The 20894-nt window shown below is 36.0% G+C and overlaps 1 protein-coding gene across 4 annotated transcripts in view; it reads right to left on the bottom strand.

Moving 5' to 3' along the window:
* The window catches only part of USP4 (ubiquitin specific peptidase 4), a 77857-nt gene that overhangs the window by 42456 nt on the left and 14507 nt on the right, over positions 1 to 20894 (bottom strand). For 3 of the 4 annotated variants that reach the window (XM_001367910.4, XM_007499846.3, XM_056805067.1), the window contains 8 exons: positions 20728 to 20789; positions 15643 to 15777; positions 14453 to 14567; positions 13049 to 13222; positions 11197 to 11355; positions 3885 to 4109; positions 2237 to 2320; positions 1164 to 1258 (listed from right to left, as the gene is read on the bottom strand). In XM_001367910.4, the coding sequence (XP_001367947.1) occupies positions 1164 to 1258; positions 2237 to 2320; positions 3885 to 4109; positions 11197 to 11355; positions 13049 to 13222; positions 14453 to 14567; positions 15643 to 15777; positions 20728 to 20789 (1049 nt within the window). The remainder of the gene's footprint in view (positions 1 to 1163; positions 1259 to 2236; positions 2321 to 3884; positions 4110 to 11196; positions 11356 to 13048; positions 13223 to 14452; positions 14568 to 15642; positions 15778 to 20727; positions 20790 to 20894) is intronic. The other variant, XM_001367946.3, reaches the window with a different exon arrangement.

Below are 20894 nucleotides of genomic sequence, written 5' to 3'. Positions count from 1 at the left end.
CCTGTGGATACTGTCCAATGACTTTAGCATTTCTGTGCATTAACCCAGGGTATAGCCTTGGAGATTTTACACAGAATTATAACAAAGCAAAAAAATCAAAGATGGCCTAGGATAAATAAGGTCAGAAGTTTAAAGCATGGGGAGTGGGGGTGGGGGTGGCATGCAATATCAGAACAGAATATATGTATATAAAGCTTTACAAAATATATATATAAAATCATGGTGGGTATGGAATTTCACATTCACAAGAATGTGTTCTGTGCAGTGCATTCATCTGCAAACCTAATCAAAGCAAAAGTAATTTACTGTGTACAAGTTAATGACTATTCTGTTGTCCCTCAGAGAAAAGGGCAAGGTTTAGGTCCCAATTCAATTTTTCCTAGATGGTATGTAGCTAATTTCCAAAGGCAGGGCAACAAACTGGGTTGGCCTTGTTTTTCTCTTCCTCCAACATACACTGTGAAAAAAAGTACTATATTTTATAAAGGTCCATAATGAGTCATATGTATTGGGGGTGAGGTGGGGGGTGGGGATGGGGGATGAGGGAGAATCAGAAGAGTGAGAATCAGTTTATCCAAACTATGAATTTTCTCAAATTTGGGAGTAGAGCATGTGGGATTTTTTGCTCAAGGAAGATATTCTAGGTTTCACAGAAATATATAAAGCAGTAAGAATACTAAGGATTACACCCAGTCCAACTTATTCAAGATAAATTAGGACATCAAGGCCAAGGTTAGGGCCCAAACAGTTAAATTTTCTTTCCGCTGTGTGTATCTCCCCATCATCATCTTTCTTCATTTCTCTTCCTCTGGTCAGGGTACAACCTTCTAGCCCAATATATTCCTGGCAGCAAACAGTGCAATTTAAACTTCTGGGCATTTTAAGTATTATATCTTAAGGAAACATCTGTTCCCTTAAGGCATTCAAGCATCTAAGTATCATACTAACAAAGCTCTTTTTCATTGGACTCCGAAGTGCTCAACAATGCCTTGGCATTTATCCACAGCTGTTTATTACTACCCCTAAAGTGCACCCACCACTACACTCTCATTTGTCAAATATACCAACAAATTAAATCTGATGATGAACATAAAGACAATCACAATAAAAACTTCTGGCATGTGTTCTCTGTAACAAAAGTGTACAAATAGTTGAATACTCACACAAAGATGTCATCCCGGGTCATAATATGATTTAAACCTTCATCCATTTGGAAAATTTTGTGGAACCGATGATTATACACATCTGTGACCACCATCTAAGAGTAAATAACCACAGAAAGATTATAGGCTGGAGAACCTACCATTAGCTAAAACAAACATAAAATAACAATAGTCTATTCTATCTATAAGGAACATTACAGCTTACAAAGCACTTTAACAGCCATTAACTCACTGGAGCTTCACACTAACACCAATGAAGAAGGCTGGACAGGAGTTAATATCCACTTTTCATAGATGAAGAAACTGAAGCCTCAAGAGGTTAAAAAAAAAAACCCAACAACAACAAAAACCACAATTGTCCAGAGTAACCTTCTGTTTAATTCCAAATCCACGCTGCTCTTTGAATTATATACCACATTATCTCAAAGAAAATGCTTTCAAGTTTGACCACAAGAAGGGGCACCTATAGGGCATCAAGCTATGCAATAGTCCTTACAGTTCACTTTTCCATGTACTTTACTCTTCCTTAAAAACCCCAGCTGTATCTGGAGGTTCTTTCACCACCATCCTCAGCAGCAGTCCCACAGTTCCAGGTGCCCTCTGCCCAAGATAGAGTGACTTCAGCCAAAGAAAACTGGATACTTACATAGAAAAGGTTTTGTTTATGAAACTGAAGTGACAATATACAATCAATATCATGTTGCTTGCCTTCTCAAGAGATAGGGAAACAATGTGTGTGTGTGTTAGGGCGGGGGGAAATTTTGAACTCAAGTTTTTAAAAAAATGAATGTTAAAGTTTTAAATGTAATTGGGAAATATTTAATGAAATAAAAATATCTTTTAAAATACAAAAGAACAAAGAAGAAATTGACATGACAGCCTGTTTCCTCTCAAATAAATAGGATGGTTGGCCCAATGAAACTAAAGGAACAAATTCTATCAGCAGCAAGTTCAGAATAAATGATAATACAAGTTTTCTAATGGTACCTGACAATACCTCATTACTTTATGGACATTGACAACTCAGAAACAGTTTAACTATCATCATTATGTTTAATTTTTTAAAAACTTACATTTTCAGCAGCGATGCCGGAGAGCTTTGAGAGAGCCTCACACAGATCAGACACAGCGCCCATCATTGGTACAGTCACACGATACTATGAATAAGGACAAAAAGGATGAAAAAAGATTCAGGGAAGCATATGCTTCCTTAAAAACATTCAAGGCATGGGGTAACAAAGGTTATTTCCAGCTCTGCAACCTCAGAAAATTAACCAAAAGAACAAGTCAGACAAGTCTGACCAGAGCAAACACTATAATAATAAGGGCAGCAGGCAATATGGAAATTGTATTTATTATCATCTAAAAGCTATTTTGTTCTTAATATTTGTAGGGTAGAATGATAGGCCAGGGAAGTTCTTCAAGATTTACTGATTTACAGAATAAGAATTTTAAGAACCTAAAGATCTCTAAGTCCAACCTACTCATAGAGACAGAAACAGAGACTTAGATAGATGACTTGTCCAAGGTTACCTTGAAAGTTAATGACAAGAGTAAAATTGACCCAGATACCCTGAATCCTAAATCAGTATGATTTCCAAATTCATCATTTCTTTTAGGCACTGTTTAGTCATAAAACTTAAAAAATGCTTTGTACCCAACACCAGAGGGATCAATGAATAAGAAGAGTGACATATCCAAGATCATACAAAAGTAAAAGAATTAGGTGGGACATGAACCCAAGCCCTTATAACTTTAAATCAAGCATACTTGCCAGGGGACAACATAAAAAAGCCTTGCAATTTTATTATATCCTAGCCTCCTAGTATTTACTTTAAGTTAACTACATCTTTAGGAATGGATTCTATTCTTTATGCTGGATAATGAGTTAAGTGCAGGGACCTTTTCTTAATTGTTTCCCTCATATGAGGCATAAGATGTTGTTGATAGAATAACTGTTACCTCCATTTTATAGAATGTGGCACTGAAATAAAGTGATCACCTTGATTAAAGTCATAGTGAATCACTGGCAGATCATAATTTCTGCCAAAGGACCTACTAATCGTATCTTATTTAAATTACTTGATTCACCCTATGAATCTAAGGCATTACTGACCACTAACCACTAATATTGAGAAAAAAAGGTACTCTTCCTTTAGTTCTCCAAACTTCTCATTCAAATTCCTCTCAGCAGGAAATTCAAGTAACATAAGCTATCAGCATGGTGTGTAGGCAAAAACAATCATGGGAGATCATAAAGGCATTTAATCCTAAAGTCAAATGTTTCTGTTACACTAGGTGTATACTGCTCCCAATACCCTCCTTTCCCATTCCAAAAACAAGCAAACATCTCTGGGCCTCAGGTCTAATATAGTCTATATTGAATTCTGAATCTTCAAAAATCAAAGTTTCTAAGTGACTTTAAGGTAACTACGTATATATTAACTCCAGGTGCTCAGTGTAAAAGACCAGCTTTAAGCAGTAAACACACTAAAAGGCCACCTTTAGTCTTTCTTGGAATTCTTTTTTTTTTTAATTGTCATACAAAAAACACTTCCATATTAGTCACTTTAATAAGAGCACACTAAAACATAAGCCAAACTCCCAAAATAAAATGAATGTTAAATCCACTGATGGCACTTGGAATACTAAAAGCACCCAGAGACTATGAATATTCTGGATTTGGAAACTGTTAAAAGAAAGAACAAGCAAGCTACATACCTGGGTAGGTCTACACTGTGGATCTGCAGAGACCAAGAACACCTCCATAGTGCGATCTTTCTTCAGGGGCAAAGGGAGAGTTAAATAACAGAATGGGTCAAAAGTCACAGAAATTTTAGAACATTCTGGGCAGACCAATGTAGATTTGAAAAGGCCATGAAATGTGTCCACTATCACAGAATCATTCCTTAACCTGTGATTCTCCCATGCTTCCTTTGCCACCACCTAAAGAGAAGAAAAGACAGTAAATAAGATTTCCACTTTATGCATCTCATTTACAGGATTCCAAAGCAATAATCCAAAGCAGACTAAAAAGCCTATTGACAGAAGAAAAATAAGTCTGTTCCTGGAATAGGGAAGAGAACCTGTCTTTATTAGCATGACTGCTCCCAATATTCCCTTTTCTCATCCCAATGACCATCTCAAAGCCTCATTTTCCTCCCTTTTAAAATGAATGATGTGGTGGAATGATCTGGGCATCAAGAAGCCCAGAGTTCCAATCCCTCTTCCAATACTCCCTAGATATGTGGTCCTCCTGGGCAGTTCAGTTGACCTTCCTCAGCCTGCCTTCTGATCAGTAATAGGGAGGTGAAGGAGGTCATCACCTCCCTAATAGGCCAGCTATGAGGCTCAAAGGAGAAAATTTGTGTTGAGTACCATGTAACCCTGAAGCACTGTGTAAATGTCAGACATTACTATCACCATTATTTACTGGGGAGAGCCTAAAAGACTGCTAACATCCCTGCCAATTCCAATCTCTATGACCCTTTACATCACAGAACCCATGACTGAGGGGAGGCTCTGTCAACTCATGGATTTCCTTGTGTCTCTGTAAGAGATAGCAATCCCTCTGATATCTCCTGGAAGTACTAATCCTCATGGTCCTGAGAAAGAACTGAGATCTGACAACTGAGTCTGCCCTTGATTGTCTCAGACAAAAACGTAACACTAGCAAATCCTTATATTCAAGTGTTTTATTTTCTTCAAAGAGTTTTAAGTATTTTGCTGATGTCATTGATATTTAGAAGTTCTATAAATTAGTAGCTAGTTTCAATTTCCTATTTTGCGGCCTAAAAAAATATACAATGCTTAAGGCATTTAGGTAACAAAGCAACACAACAGTGGACTTGGTAATTTGACTTAAAGATTTTAAATGTTTATACCAGGTCTGGAAGAAGAACTGGAAATTGAGGAGATGCCATCAATTGGGGAAGAGCTGAAAACATTGAAGTATAAGATTGTAATGGGACATTATTGTACTATAAGAAATGATAAGCAGGATGATTTAAAAAAACATTGAAAGATCTACATGAACTGATGCTAATTAATGTGAGCAGAGTGATGAGAATCAGAAGAACATTGTACACATCAACAGCAATGATGTAATGATGAACAATTGTGAATGACTCAGTTATTCTCAGCAATACAATAATCCAAGAAAATATCTCGAAGGACACATGTTGAAAAAATAACACCTGCATCCAAAGAAAGAATTGATGGTAATTAGGTGGATCAAGGGACAGAGCCAAAAGTGGAGATAACAAATTTAGCCTCAGATACTTTCTAGCTGTGTGACACTGGGCAAGTCACTTAACTCCAACTGCCTAGCTCCTCTGCTAATTCTAAGACAGATGATAAGGGTTTCTAAAGAGAAAAAACTGCGGTGGAGCTAAGATAGTTTAGTTACAGTGAAAGCTGAAAACACTCTGACAATTCTTCCAAATCAATCTTTATTTAAAAAGCACCTCAAAACAACAGGAGTCAAAAAACAACAGCAAGATGGAAGGGGCTCTTCCATAGAATACAACTTGAAAGGTAGGCAGAGTCAATTTTCATGGGATAAAGGGGAATGAGAAGCAAAACTGCACAAAGAAAAGTGTTTTCATGAGATAAGGGGGAATGAGAAGCAAAACTGGACAAAGAAGACTGTTGGCCAACCCCCTTCCATACCCTAATGCTCCAGGTTCTTAGCCTAGGTATAGGCCAACTTCAGGAACTAAGGACCCTGCCTATACCAACATCAGAGCACCCTACACCCCAGACCCACCCCTTTGATGTTACAGGCCCTGGCACTAGACTTCAATGAAGCCTAGAAGTCCATAGCCGTTGGTCCTTTCAAATCTGCCCTGTGGTGAAGCCCTTAGCCCCCAAGGCAAAATAGCTCTAACTCCTGAGTCCTACAATGATCATCAGGGAAAACAAAATCAGTAGTTCTCAGAACTCCCAGTCTTCAGGCAAAAAGAAAAAAAAGAAAAGAAAAAGAAAAAGAAAAGTTGAGAAAATGAGCAAACAGTAAAAGAAACCCCCAATCATAGAAAATTTCTATAGACAAAGAGCAAGGAGTTGATAGGAGATGGTGAAATCCAAGCAACCAAATGTAAAATGTCAAAGAAAAACAGGAACTGGTCTCAGGCACTGGAATGCAAAAATCAAATAAGACAGGTCAAAGAAAAATGGAGGAAAAGAAATTAAAGTAATGTGTAAAAAAAAGGAAAAAACAGCTTAATAAAAAAGTGGAAAAGTGGAAAAAGCAGCACAAAAATCCAAGAAGAAAAGAGTTCCAACTTCTCTACTAGCAACAATGCAATGATCTAGAACAATTCTGAGGGACTTATGAGAAAGAATGCTATCCATAGCAAGAGAAAGAATTGTGGGAGTAGAAACATAGAAGAAAAGCAACTGCTTGATCACAAGGATCAATAGGGATAAGATTGGGGATGTAGACTCTAAATGATCACTATATTGCAAATATTAATAACATGGAACTAGGTCTTAATCAATGACATGAAAAAATCCAGTGGAATAGCTCACTGGCTATGGGAGGGGGAGTGGAAGGAGGAGAGGGAAAGAACATGAATCATGTAACCATGGGAAAATCTAAATTAATTAATTAAACTTAATTTTTTTTAAAAAAGAGTTCCTTAAAAACCACACAACCAGGGGGCAGCTGGGTAGCTCAGTGGACTGAAAGCCAGGCCTAGAGACAGGAGGTCCTAGGTTCAAATCTGGCCTCAGACACTTCCCAGATGTGTGACCCTAGACAAGTCACTTGACCCCCATTGCCTAGCCCTTACCACTCTTCTGCCTTGGAACCAATACACAGTATTGATTCTAAGACAGAAGACAAGAGTTTAAAAAGAGAGAGATAAGGAAGGTAATTAAATCTTGATAAAAGGCAGTATAGATAATGAAATAATTTCAGTACTTAAGATATATGTACCAAATGGTATTACATTCAGAATTTTAAAGGAGAAACTAAAAGAGCTAAAGGAGGAAATAGGTAGTAGTGGGGGACCTCAATCTTCCCCTATCAGAACTAAATAAATTTAGCCAAAGGGAAAAAAGAAGAAAAGTAAAGGTGAGTGAAATTTTAGAAAAACTACATTTAATGGATATCTGGAGAAAACAATGAGAATAAAAACGGAATACACCTTTTCAGCAGCACATGGTACATATACAAAAATAGACCATGTACTAGGGCATAAAAACATCACAACCAAATGCAGGAAAGCAATAAATGCAACTTTTTCATAACATAATGCAATAAAAATTATAATCAATAAGGGTTCATGAAAAGGCAAATTAAAAATTAATTGGAAACTAAATAAGCTAATTATCCAAAACAGGTGGGTCAAAGAACAAATCACAGAAACAATCACAGATTTCACTGAAGAAAATAATGATGAGACAACATATCAAAATCTATGGGATACAGTCAAAGCAGTATTCAGGGGAAAATTTATCCCTGAATACTTATATCAATAAAATAGAGAAAAAGTAGATCATTGAATTGGGCATGCACCTAAAAAATACAGAAAGAGAACAAATTCAAAATCCCCAATGAAAGAATAAATTGGAAATCCTAAAAACCAAAGAAATTAATAAAACTGAAAGTAAAAGTACTAAATTAATAAATAAGATTAGAAGCTGGTTCTATGAAAAAAATAAAATACATAGAGCATTGGTTAATTTGACTAAAATAATTAAAGAAGAGAATCAAATTACCAATATAAAAAATGAAAAGGTTGGATCTCACCTCTAATGAAAAGGAAATTAAAGCAACCATTAGGACCTACTATGCCCAATTATATGATAATAAATCTGATAATCTAGGTGAAATGGATGAACATTTACAATATAAATTCCCTAGATTAACAAAAGAGGAAATAGAATACTTAAATAATCCCATCTCAGAAAAAGAAACTGAACAAAGTCCACCAATGAACTCCCTAAGAAAAATTCCCAGAGCCAAATGGATTCACAAGTGAATTCTATCAAACATTTAAAGAATAATCTGGATATTCTATAAACTTTTTGGTAAAATAAGCAAAGAAGGAGTCCTACCAAATTCTTTTTGACACAAATAAGGAGTTGATACCTAAACCAGAATACCAAAAACAGAGAAAGAAAATTACAGATCAATTTATCTAATGAACACTGATGCAAAAATCTTAAATAAAACACCAGCAAAGAGACTAAAATAACATATTACAAGAATTATTCATTATGAACGGGTGGGATTTATACTATATCCACATAACTGACTGAATAATCAAATTAGCAGAAATTACATGATTATCTCAATAGATGCAGAAAAGGCCTTTGACAAAATACAATACTCATTCCTATTGAAAACACTAGAAAGTATAGGAATAAAAGGGTCTTTCCTTGAAATAATAAGTAATATCTATTTAAAACCATCAAAAACAAAAACCATCATCTGCAATGGGGTTAGATGCCTTCACAATAAGATTAGGAGTGAAGCAAGGATGCCCACTCTCACCACTATTATTTAATATTGTACTAGAAATGCTAGCTTTAGCAATTAAGAGAAGATTTAGAAATTGAAGGAATTAAAGTAGGCAATTAGGAAACTAAACTCTCACTCTTTGCTGATGATATGATAGTACACTTAGAGAATCCTGGAAAATCAACTAAAAAAATAAGTTGAAATCATTAACAACTTCAGCAAAGTTTCATGATACAAAACAAACCCAAATAAATCATCAGCATTTCTATATATTTCCGACAAAGCTCAGCAGCAGGAATTAGAAACTCCATTTAAAATCATTCTAGACAATATAAAATACCTGGGAATCTATTTACCAAGACAAACACAGGAATTATATGAACAGAATTACAAAACACTTCACACAAAGTTAGACCAAGCTAACATAACAAAAATAACAATCCTACCTAAACCAATTTACTTATTCAGGGTCATCCCAATCAAACTATCAAAAAACTATTTTATAGACCTAGAAAAAAAATAGTAACAAAATTCATTTGGAAGAAAAAAGATCATGAATATCAAGGGAACAAATGAAAATAAATGTGAAGGACGGTGGCCTAGCAGTACCAGATCTTAAGCTGTACTATAAAGCAGTAATCATCAAAACAATATGGTACTGGCTAAGAAATAGAAGGGTAAATCAATGGAATAGATTGGGGGTAAATAACATTAGCAATCTATTGTTTGATAACCCAAAGGTCATAACTTTGGGGATAAGGACTCACTATTTGACAAAAATTGCTAGGAAAATTGGAAAACAGTGCAGCAAAAAATAAGTTTAGATCAGTATCTCACACTCTATACCAAGATAAGGTTAAAATGGGTATATGATTTAAGCATGGTGATATTATAAGAATAGTTTACCTGTCATATCTATGGAGATGGACCAAATAAGAAATAGAAAACATTACAAGATATAAAATGAATAATTTTGATTATATTAAATTTTTTAAAGTTTTGTAAAAAAAAAAATGTAACCAAGATTAGAAGGGAAACAACACACTGGAGAAAATTTTTATAACAAATTTCTCTGATAAACGTCTTATTTCTCAAATATATAAAGAACAAAGTCAAATTTATAAGAATCAAAGTCATTCCCCAATTGATAAATGGTCAAAGGATCTGAATAGGCAATTTTCAGATGAAGAAATGGAAGCTATCAATAATCATATAAAAATGTTCTAATTCACTCTTGATTAAAGAAATACAAATTAAAACAACTCTTGAGGTACCACCTCACACCTATCAGATTAGCTAATATGACAGTAAGGGGAAATGATAAATGTTGGAGGGGATGTAGCAAAATTGGAACACTAATGCATTGCTGATGGAGTTGCAAACTGATCTAACTCTTCTGGAGGGCAATTTGGAATTATGCCCAAAGGGCTATAAAAGAATGCACACTCTTTGATCCAGTAAATACCACTATTAGGTCTGTATCCCAGAGATGGGAAAGATCCTGTTTGTACAAAAATATTTATAGTTGCTCTCTCTGTGGTGGCAAAGAACTGGAAACTTAAAGGGATGGTCCTCAAATGAGAAATGGCTGAACAAATTGTGGTATATGATGGTGATGGAATTCTACTGTGCTACAAGGAATGATGAACAGGGTGATTTCAGAAAGAGCTGGAAAGACCTACATGAACTGATGCAAGTGAAATAAGCAGAACCAGGAAAACATTTTCATAGTTAACACAGTATTGTGGAATGATCAAATGTAACAAACTCTGCTACTAACAGCAATACAATGATGCAGGACAATTCTGAGGGATTTATGAAAAAGAATGCTATCCACCTCCAGAGAAAAAACTGTTGAGAGTAGAAATGCAGATGAAATCACATAACTTATCATTTGTTTATTTGGGCATGTTTTGGTTTTATAAGATTATTCACTTAAAAACCAAATAATATGGAAACCTGTTTCACATGATAATACATGTATAACCTGGAATGAATTGCTTGCAACCTCCCAGAGTGGGCAGAGAAGAAGGGAGAGAGACAAATTTGGATTATATAACTTCGGAAAACTCATCTGGAAATTTGTTATTAAAATTTTTTTAAAGAAAGAAAAAAGAAAAATGTATAGTCTGAATTCAGAGAATAATATTTTCCACTTTCTTTTTTGTTCAAGTTTTCTTTCACAAAATAACTAATATAGAAATGTTTTATATGGTTACACATGTATAACCTATATCATTGCCTGACATCTTAGGGAAGAAAGAAGGAGAGAACTGGGAATTCAAAAGAAATTTTTATGTTAAAAATTATTTCTATATGTAATTAGGGGGGAAATATTTATTTTTTTAAAAATTGGTATTTTAATAATAAAGAATAGTAATGATAGCAACTTAGCCTTACATGTATAAGCTGTGGCCCACAATATAACATTCCAATGTTCTGTTACTACCCCTAGGAAACAATGGTCTAAAAAGAACCTATCTAATCAGAGATTACCACCTCCAAGAAGACCCGTCTTTTTAAGATCAGTAGAATCCATAGATCTGACCTCAAATATCTTACCAAGTCAGGCCGGCCGTTGGCATCTTTTAGCTCCAAGTATGGTTTCTTCTTCACACGGTTTAGATCTTCATGCAATCCATCTAGAAGAAAGGCTAATAACTCTTGAGAATCCTGTTGCTGGTAACCGGAAAACTGAGGGGCAAAACGACCAACTTGGGTCTGAATAGAAACAAAATAAATTTAAAAAAAAATTTGAAGTTAAATAGCACATTACAAAAGGAAGCTCACTTGGGCATTCCATTATAGGGACAGTTCTCTCCTTCCCTCTACAAGTTGACATCAATCCATTTATGACTATTTTTTGGGTTCAGTCTTTTAACAGCTAAACAAAACTATTATTTCAGTAGGGAAAATGTTCCCTTCCCCTTATCTTTTATGTTTTAGTACACAATACTTAATAAGGTGCTATGGCCAAAAAAAGCCTTCTATAGCAGTCAATTTTCTGATAACAAGACTCTGAACTTGATTATATTGGTCTTCAAGTAACAAATACATGATCAAATTCTAGGTTCATCCTCAAAGTCTATAAAACTTTAACAAGGTTCTGTTGTATTACCTTTAAGAACCCAGAATATCTCCATGGTATGATGAGGTATTGGAAGCATATATAAATGAATGTAGTAATGAAGTAAATTGAAACATTATATACAAATAATATCATCAAAACCAATAAGCTACAAAAATTACAGTCAGAGACAGGCCTCAAAGAGTTGGCTTCTGGAAGACCACAAACCTGTATTTTGCATTTACAGGATAAGCTAAGGGCTAGAATAGGCAGATTTCCTATTGTTAAGAGACTTCTTTCAGTAGGAACCATGTCAAAATGCTACATCCAGTACAAAAATATAACACATTTTCAGAAGACATGATCACAAGAAGTTACATGGGAAGATATTTTGTTTTTAAGTCCTATGTTGCTATGAGTAAAGACAATGTCTACTCTCCCACTCTCACTAGGTTGGTTCTGAAGTTCTCAGAAATGTCCCATAGCCAAATTGATCCAGGTTAGGGGCTATCTCAAGAAAATTATTTTTGGGGAACTAAGGGTAGGGATATATCCCCAAACATCCTTATTTTCATTTAAATATGTCATACCAATATACTATAAGTTATAATGATGATTTATTTTCTTTACTTCTATCATCCAGGTATTTAGTTAAAAAACAAAGTTCGCTACCTCCAGGTTGTGAATCAGCATAGACTTTCTGGAACACTATAGGAACTATGGCCCAAAGTGACCAGACTGTAAACTCTTTGATCCACTAGTAGTCCTATACCCAAAAAGATTTAAGATCTGGATTATTACCACCAAAAAGATCTAAGAAAGAGAAAAAGGTTCCATCTGCACAAAAATATTTATAATTCTTTATGAGGTGGCAAAGAACTTAAAAATACGGGGGTGCCCATAACTGGAGAATGACTGATGTACTATAAAATACCATTGTGCTATAAAAAATGATGATAGTTTAGAAATCTGAGACAACTTATAAAACTGATAGAGTAAAACTAGCAGAACCAGGAGGATTTAATAACACTAGAAAAACAATTTTGAAATCCTTAATACTGATCAATGCAATGACCAACCATAATTGCAAAGGACTGACATGAAATATGCTACCTATCTGACAGGGGGGCCAAAAACAGAAAATGAGACAAATATTTTTGGACAGAGTAAATGTGGGAATTTGTCTTGCTCAAAGGACTACATTTATTTGTTACAAGAACTTTGACTTTTATTTTCTTCCTCATAGGAGTGGAGGAAAGAGAAGTGCTCGCTCGCTGGAAAAAAAAATTAAATCTAAAAACAGGACAGAAAACTAAGCAGCTCTCCAATAAGAGAATGTCTACCTACTTTGAACATCCGTGGGGCAACCTGTGTGTTCCTCCCAGACCACATCTGTTTGATGAGTTCAGCATAAGCCTCAGCTATTTCCCCTTTCATGCCCAGAGGATTATCTCGATTGATTTCAGCCTCATATTTATCTTTTAGAAAGTATTCTGTCAATGGTGCAGTGTTACTCAAGCACTGAAAAGAAAATTTTGTCAGGGCATATACAACCGTATTAAAACAGGTAAAAATGTAAAGAATAATAAAATATAATAGCATACAAAGAATAACCAAATCCTGAAGTTAACTGTCATCTAGTTTCTACTGTGAAAGCTTTAGATGTTTTCAAAGGGCAATAAATATGAGCATCCAAAGACTGTGTTGATACATTCTTATACTTACATAGTATCCTTAAAAGTGCTTTCAACATGTACTATTTCTTCCCTCAAAATTATTCTGTGCTATGGTCAGAAGTAAAATCAAGACCCAAGCACCTTGACTCCCTTTTTTTTTTGCCTTAATTCTTATTCCAATATTCACTCCATTAAGCTTGCCCAGTGGATAAAAAAAAAAAATCCCACTATCATTAATGTATTTATGTTTTTCCTGCAAGACTTGATGCTTTTGGAAATTCAAGGTTAAGTGACCTGCTTAGGCTCACATTGGGTGGGTAGCCTTTGAATTTCTGGTTGATAAGTGGTGAGCTAAGTTACTTAGGCTCATTTGGGGTTGACAGCCATTTACTTTCTCTCTAAATTAGAACTTCCATAGATAGCAATTCTGAGCCAAAGTTTCCTGAAATAATTGGCTTGCTCTATGTTATTACCCAGGAATAAAGTCTAAGGGTAGGGCAAAAGTGTAGATTTCTAAAAACTACCACTACCTCTCTACAGTGCATTCTGAAGGCCACAGGCCAAGTGCATTAATACTCTCAGGAAAAAGTCAAACCTTGAAAATAGCAAAATCCAAAACTGAACTTTATATACATAATTTTATCTGTATCTTTTCTCCCCTAGTATAGGCTAAGTTTGAAGAAGGCAGGGACCTAGTCTTAACTAAGTCTTTTTTAATCTTTACCATGCCTGCATCCACTAGTACTTAATAAATGTTTGCTGCATGAATAAATGTAAGAAAAAATTCTGGTACCCTAAAGAATAATTCTATCATCCTTTATCAAAATATTTTGGCATCTAAAGGTGACACCTAACAAGCTAGAGAAAAGACTGGTGGAGGAATGATTCAGGGCTCTTTTAAACTTGAGCTTGGGAACCTGTAGAACACAGAAAACCAGAAGTTGACTATGGAAAGTGTAACAGGTTATTATGCACCACAGCTGTCACAACTTCCAATAATTTGAAAATTCCTGGGAAAATTCAAGTTGTCTATGACAACTAGTTAATTCTTTAGATGGAGGTTTTGCACCTCTACCTGCAAAGCAGAATTCATGAAGCAGGTGTTCCCCAGGTTTCCAAGTCCACAAAGCCCAGGTTGAGTGTGAGATTGAGACTCTCGGCAACTATAAGAATTGGAGAAGCCAGAACCTCTGGAAGAAAACAAAAACACTCATCAGAAATAGAAGAATATACTGAACAACAAATGTGTACAGATGACCCATTATAGGGTTCTACTCTTCATTCCACTCCAGCTCCTATCAAATTCATCTAGCTAGGTACATCAAACCTCATTAAAGGAAGGGGCTATGGTTAATGCTTTATTCTAATTTTTGCTCATCTGTGAATAACAGACATTTACCCTTTAATGGAGGGATTGGATAGGGCCTAAACCTGTCATTTCACTATATAGAGGGGACTCCCCAGTAGGGAAATTCCCTCTAACAACATAAGATAGCACTCTTTCTGCCACTTGTCATTTTAGATGGTAGCCTCAAGAAAGGAAAGGTTTAGGTGACTTGCCCAAAGTCACAAAGCCAGTAAGTATCAGGGATGGAATTAAAACCTGGGTCTTTTTCAGATTGAGACTAGTTCTCTATTCAAGATGTCATCACACTGGCTCTCCTTTAATGAAAAGGAGATCTATAAATTCTTCTTTTCTCAGAGTACATATTAAATTTGAAAAGGGCTAGGCAGGTGACACCAAACTAAGCCTGCAGCCAATTCCCACCCAACCTCCACCCTCTCCAGGTTTTTCTGAACTGGAATTCATACTCTTCTCTCTTCCCTACCATTACTTGGTTACCATGATGAGGATGGGTGGGTGGGATGGCTTATGCCTGGGAAGGTGGGGGAGAATGGATGCATAGAGGATTCCCCACTCTGTGCTTTCATTTACTTAACAGTAATTCCTAAAAATAAAATTGCAACAGTACCTCAGCACTAGTCACTTATACAGTAGGAAAAAAAAAGGTTAGGTTAATGTTGTTAAAAACAACTAAAAGGCAGACGCTTCCCAGGGGTCCGGGGGCATCTAGTTATAGTGGCTATAATACTGGCTGAAACAAAGGACAAGAGGCCCCCCCCTCAAACAAACCACCAAAGGGAACCAGCAAACCCTAAGCCCATCACATTGAGGGTAGACACAGGTGGACAGACATTCAAAGCCAAGAGGGTCAGGAGAAGATATCAAGGAAAGAGAAGCAGTGAGAAAAGTCCCGCTCTTACCCCCTGCTGAGACCGGAGCTGTGCACGCCAGAAGAGTTAGCACTATCACCATTTGTAATGGGAGAAGCAGACATGGAGGAATAGGAGCTTGCTGCTGATTTTGGAGAGGTAGTAAAAGCTCTGCTAGTGCTTGATCTGGGAGAAAGGAAAGAAGCAGGAATAATGCTACTGACTTTTTACAGTGCCTCAGGGCACTTCTCCGGGAAAAGAGAACATCCCCAGAGTTCAGTTACTTGATATGAAAAGTTCATTTTCATTTAACTTCAAGGCAGATTCTAGTTAGACAAGGCTCAAGAAATTCACAAATTTCCTATCCTTGGCCTTGTATATATGAGAGTTTCCCGATGTGGTCATATACTACACATTCAGGATAAGAAATCATCTATGTTTTAGTCATTTTGGATTGTTAATTTAACAGGATTACTTGAGAAAAAATGAGAGAAAGAGCAACAATAGTAAAATTTATAGTGAAGTGTTTTCCCTATAAGCTTGAATAGATAAGGAAACTAGACAGTGAAAATCCTCTCCAGCAGAATGGAAGTTTCTCAAGATCAGGAAATGTTTTGGTTTTGTCTTTACATTCCCAGCACCTGGTACCACCTAGCCTGGCAAATAGCAGGTGAATGAAAAATAAGAAATGACAGTTAAATTAAACTATGAAAATGCCCCTACAGTTTCACTATACCCTCCAAGTGAAATGAGGAATTAAAAATAAAGCATCAAAAATGAGTATGAGAATAAGAACGGTTTCAACTTTATATATGTGACTCTAAAACTTTGATATTTTTTATTAACCGCATGATTTGAATTTATACTTACTTCCATGTTGGTTAAATCCAAAAACCACAGGGATGTTTTCTACCTTAATTAAAAGCTATGTAAGGCAAATAATAGCTAGTGACTTTTGAAGTCTTCTTTTGGAAATATACAATTGTGACTTTAACTGGGAGTATCAAGCTTTTTCACATGTTTGACAAAGGAATGATTAAAGAGCAAATACAGTCAACACAGAGTGCCCATCTTAATGGTATCTGACTTGAACTTGAATCCTTTTGGAAAAATAGAAGCTATGAGGGAGGTAGTCAAGTGTCTACACTAATAAAATGAGTATAACTTAGAGAACACAATGGGCTGTTTGGGGAATGAAAAGCTGAATTCTACCCCTGGTTTCACCTTCTAAATAACAAGGAAGCCCCTTAGTTTAGTGGTTTAGCACTCAGGAGATAAACTTCCATTAGTAATAAAGTACACTTTATTCTTACATTTACAATACGTTATTGAATGTATCGAATGTATCATTTAAGAGGTTGAATGGGGAAAATAACTTGAACTGTTCTTTTTTCTACTCAAATATTCTTAATATTGTGAATCAGCTTCAATCCTTAGCTGCCCATAGGGGGAAACACATCAAATGGGAATCTAGAAGCCTAAGGCATGAAGTACATAACTTAATGTGCACTACTGAAATCTACCCACCACCATTCCATCACCACCACAACATTCCAAGGATATGATGTGTGATACAAAGATACAAAGATACAAAGACCAGAGCCAGAGGGTGAAAGAGAAGACGGTGAAATGCCAACTTCATATTGCCTTCCATAACATTCACTATCTATCCTATGTAGTACTTGTTTAGCAGAGGAATAAACTCCTGGAAGAAGTTCAAGATGAATATAATTACAAGTACAATAAATCATACAATTCAATCAAGCTACTGGACACACAGTCTCCATTTATGGTCAGTCTCTGTTTACCAAAAAAAAAAAATAACTGTGGCATAGTATAAAAGTACTGAAACCAAGAGTCAAAAAACCTGTATTTTAGTCCTGGTCCTGACACTTTACTCTCAGTGTAACCCTGGGCAATATACTTTTCTCCCTTGAGGACTCAATTTGTCTATAAGATAAGGGACATGAATTAAATGGTCTCTACAGTACCTTCTAACTTAAATTCTATGATTCTATTGTTTCTTATTGGCAGAAAATGTAATACAAAATCACCAGAATTTTCAATGTAAATGAATTTGCCAAAAAAGACAGCTATATTCTGGAACAATGTCTCCAAGTACAAAAATAATTCTTTTCTGAGAATTGCAAAGAGGTGAGATGCTGAACCAAGATCTTTAAAATCTCTATATCTCTTACCTAGGATCAACTTTGGAGAAAACACCTACACAACACTGGATGAAGGGTACATTTTAAAACTGTAATCATACTTTTAAATCTTAAAATTACCACATATGTCAGAGGCATTTAAGGATAACCTGATTAAACCTCATTGTGCTTATATACTTAGTATTTTATAAATACTTAAAAAGAAGTTAAAGTATCATTTGATAAAGATAACAGTTCACCATAAGAACCTGAGTAGGTCATTATGAGAACTTCACTGCATCCAAGATTCTTCTGAAAAGTCCAGACAACAGATGTGCCTCACTGGATGTGTTATTTAAGAAATTAAATGGGACAACAACTTACAAAATCTTTTCTTTTTCCGCTCTGAATAAATCAAAATACATATTTGGTAAAGAGAAACTACAAAAACTTGATTAAACTCTTAAAATGAAACGTGTGCCAGTTTCAGATCAGTCACTTGTCCAAGAAACTTGCTTAAAATTCTAAAATTAATCCTACTAACTATAAAAGAGCTGCCTCTTAAGTACCCAAAACGTAATATCTTTGTATGTCTTTAAGATGAGAATAAATATTGTACAGGGATTCCCAAATTTTTTCTAATACTATGTAAAGAAAGTAATAGCTACCTTTCCAATGTGCATACCAGCTACTTTGGGAAGAGTTTCCTTCCTTGAAAGGGGAAAAATACAATAGTTCTAACTAGGGCTTACAGCAGTCAGAACAAATTTTTATAACAAACTCAAATGCAAGACCAATGAATAAGAAAAGGAAACATACAAAAGGAAAATAATGAGAGGATTTCTCTGACAACCACTGACAAAAAGAAAATGGATCCCTCCTCAACAAACTCAACCCTTTTCCAGACTTGCCTATTTCTGTTAAAGGCTTCTGGTCTCCCATCCTTTATTGCCTCACCATTGTTCACTCTACATATCTAATCAGTTGCCTAATCTTGTTTTCTTTCCCTCATACATATGTCATATCCAACCCCTTCTCTTTACACATCCAACCACCACCTGCAAAGATCTCCTAACTGACCTTCCTAGCTTTAGTGTTTCCCTACTCAGGTTCACCCTATACACTATTGCCAAAGAGATTTTCATTAAACCTGACCAAATCACTCTCCTACTCTATTATAAAGTCCTTTGGCTACCTCTTAGCTCTAGAATTATTCATACCCATGCTCTACCCTGTCTGTGGCCTCCCATTTTGCTCTCCCTGACTCAACCAGGAGATTCCTCAGACAAATCCCCACTCTCATTTCCATACCTTGGCACAGGCTACTCCCTCAGCTTAGAAAGGTTCTGCCCATATGCAGTCACTTAACAAACCTCAGCTGGGGCACAACTACATCAGCCTTTTTAGATCTTTCCAACTGTTAATGTCCTCCCTCTTTAACTACCTTCTTCTTTATTTAGCTTTATTTTATTATCTTTCCTCAGTACATGCTAATATGAGTACCAGTTTCCTCAAGTAATTGTAAATTCCTTGAGAGTAGGTACTGTTTTTTTCTACCTCTTTGCCCCATGCATAGCACATAGTAGACACTTAATAAATGTTTGCTGACTGAGAGAAATTATTATAATTGGAGAAAATTAGAGACATTAGCACAAAGGATATAGCACTAACCAAAATCATAATTAAAATTCAGGGAGAAAAATAAGACATTTGCTCTAAAAAGTGGGTCCCAAACTGGCAGTGGTCAGGGATCTGCAAGTCATTTGTATATGTGAGAAATAAATACCATACTCAATGAAATTTTTCTATTTCTCAACCCTGTCACTAGGAGATAGTGATAATCATGCTAATAAAACCAACCTTGTAGTGTGCTTACAAAAGCTACTGCTCACCCAAAGGGAACCATATTTATACAGCCACATTGTAAAGTTCAGTAGAATGAAGCTGCATTATTGAATATCACAGTCAACCCAACACAGCTGACAATTAAAACTGACAAAACCACATAAGGCAGCAAAAGGTCTCAAAGTATACCACCTTATGCTCTTCTTAAAATGTTACTACTGCCCTCCTAATGAACTACTATGAGTTCTGTTCCCATATTAGATATTCTCTGCCTCTATTGCAAACCATTAGAAAAAAGATGGACAGGGTCTCATTCAAGACACCCAAACGTAACATTTCTGAAGAGATGACAAGCCTCAACTGGTCTGTAAAGTTGTGTCTCAAAAGACAATAATTCCTTCGGGACTATATTAGGAAGTCCTGTAGTTTCCATGAATGCCCCACAGCTTCTCATTTCTTTTACCTATCATTAGTTAGGGTACCTTTTTCCTTTTATCTGGCCCAGAAAAGAGGGAATCCTCTATTCCAAAAAGTCTGTCAAAAGCCTAGATGATGTTGGCTAAGGAGGACCGGCAATTGTCCCACAACCATCTTCACTACAGATAACTCTTCTCCCAGCTGAGAAAGAAAAATCAACTCTTCCCCTCTCAATACTGTATTCCACACTATATAAAAATGCACCTATAGCCAAAAAATGTTCTTGGCAAGCTCCAGGGACAACTATTAACAACTCCCCAGTCAAGGGTGATACTTTGATGGCTCTGAGACAGAGTTAAACTGCTACTGCCTTCAATTCAGCCAAAATTTTGTGCCCACTAAGCTGTTCTTCTGGGCTCCCAGCCAGACAGGAATCACAGAGGGGGAATAATCGCACATCATTAAAACAACAGGAACCTCACCAGAGTTCAATGCAATCATTTCCCTGACACTGTGCTCTTTTGACTAATCTTGGATGAAAAAAGGTTGCTGCCTGTTATGCCTCTTATATACAGGTCCTGATCAAGTGAATATATACTTCAGAATTTCAGGGAACTTTTTCCTCAAAGTCAGAGAAAAATTCTCTAGTACAGACAAATGCTTTAGAAAGGAGTTTCTCACTCAGACATCTGAACACTGGACTAGAACAAGAAGAAAGCTCACTTACTTGGACTGAAGTGTCTGCCTAGGCCATGTGCCATCTTCATTTTGGGGCTCAATGACTAGTACCTGAATAAAAGGGAATAATAATTAAGGCAATGAAAGCAATCCTGCTATGCAAAGCTCCAGGTGACCAAAGCCTCACTGCCACACTACCATTTACATGTGATCTCT

This window comes from Monodelphis domestica, chromosome 7 (assembly GCF_027887165.1).
Source record: "Monodelphis domestica isolate mMonDom1 chromosome 7, mMonDom1.pri, whole genome shotgun sequence".
NCBI classification, from domain to species: Eukaryota; Metazoa; Chordata; class Mammalia; order Didelphimorphia; family Didelphidae; genus Monodelphis; species Monodelphis domestica.
Note: the sequence above shows the minus strand (reverse complement) of the source record. Positions and strands in the feature narration are given on the sequence as shown.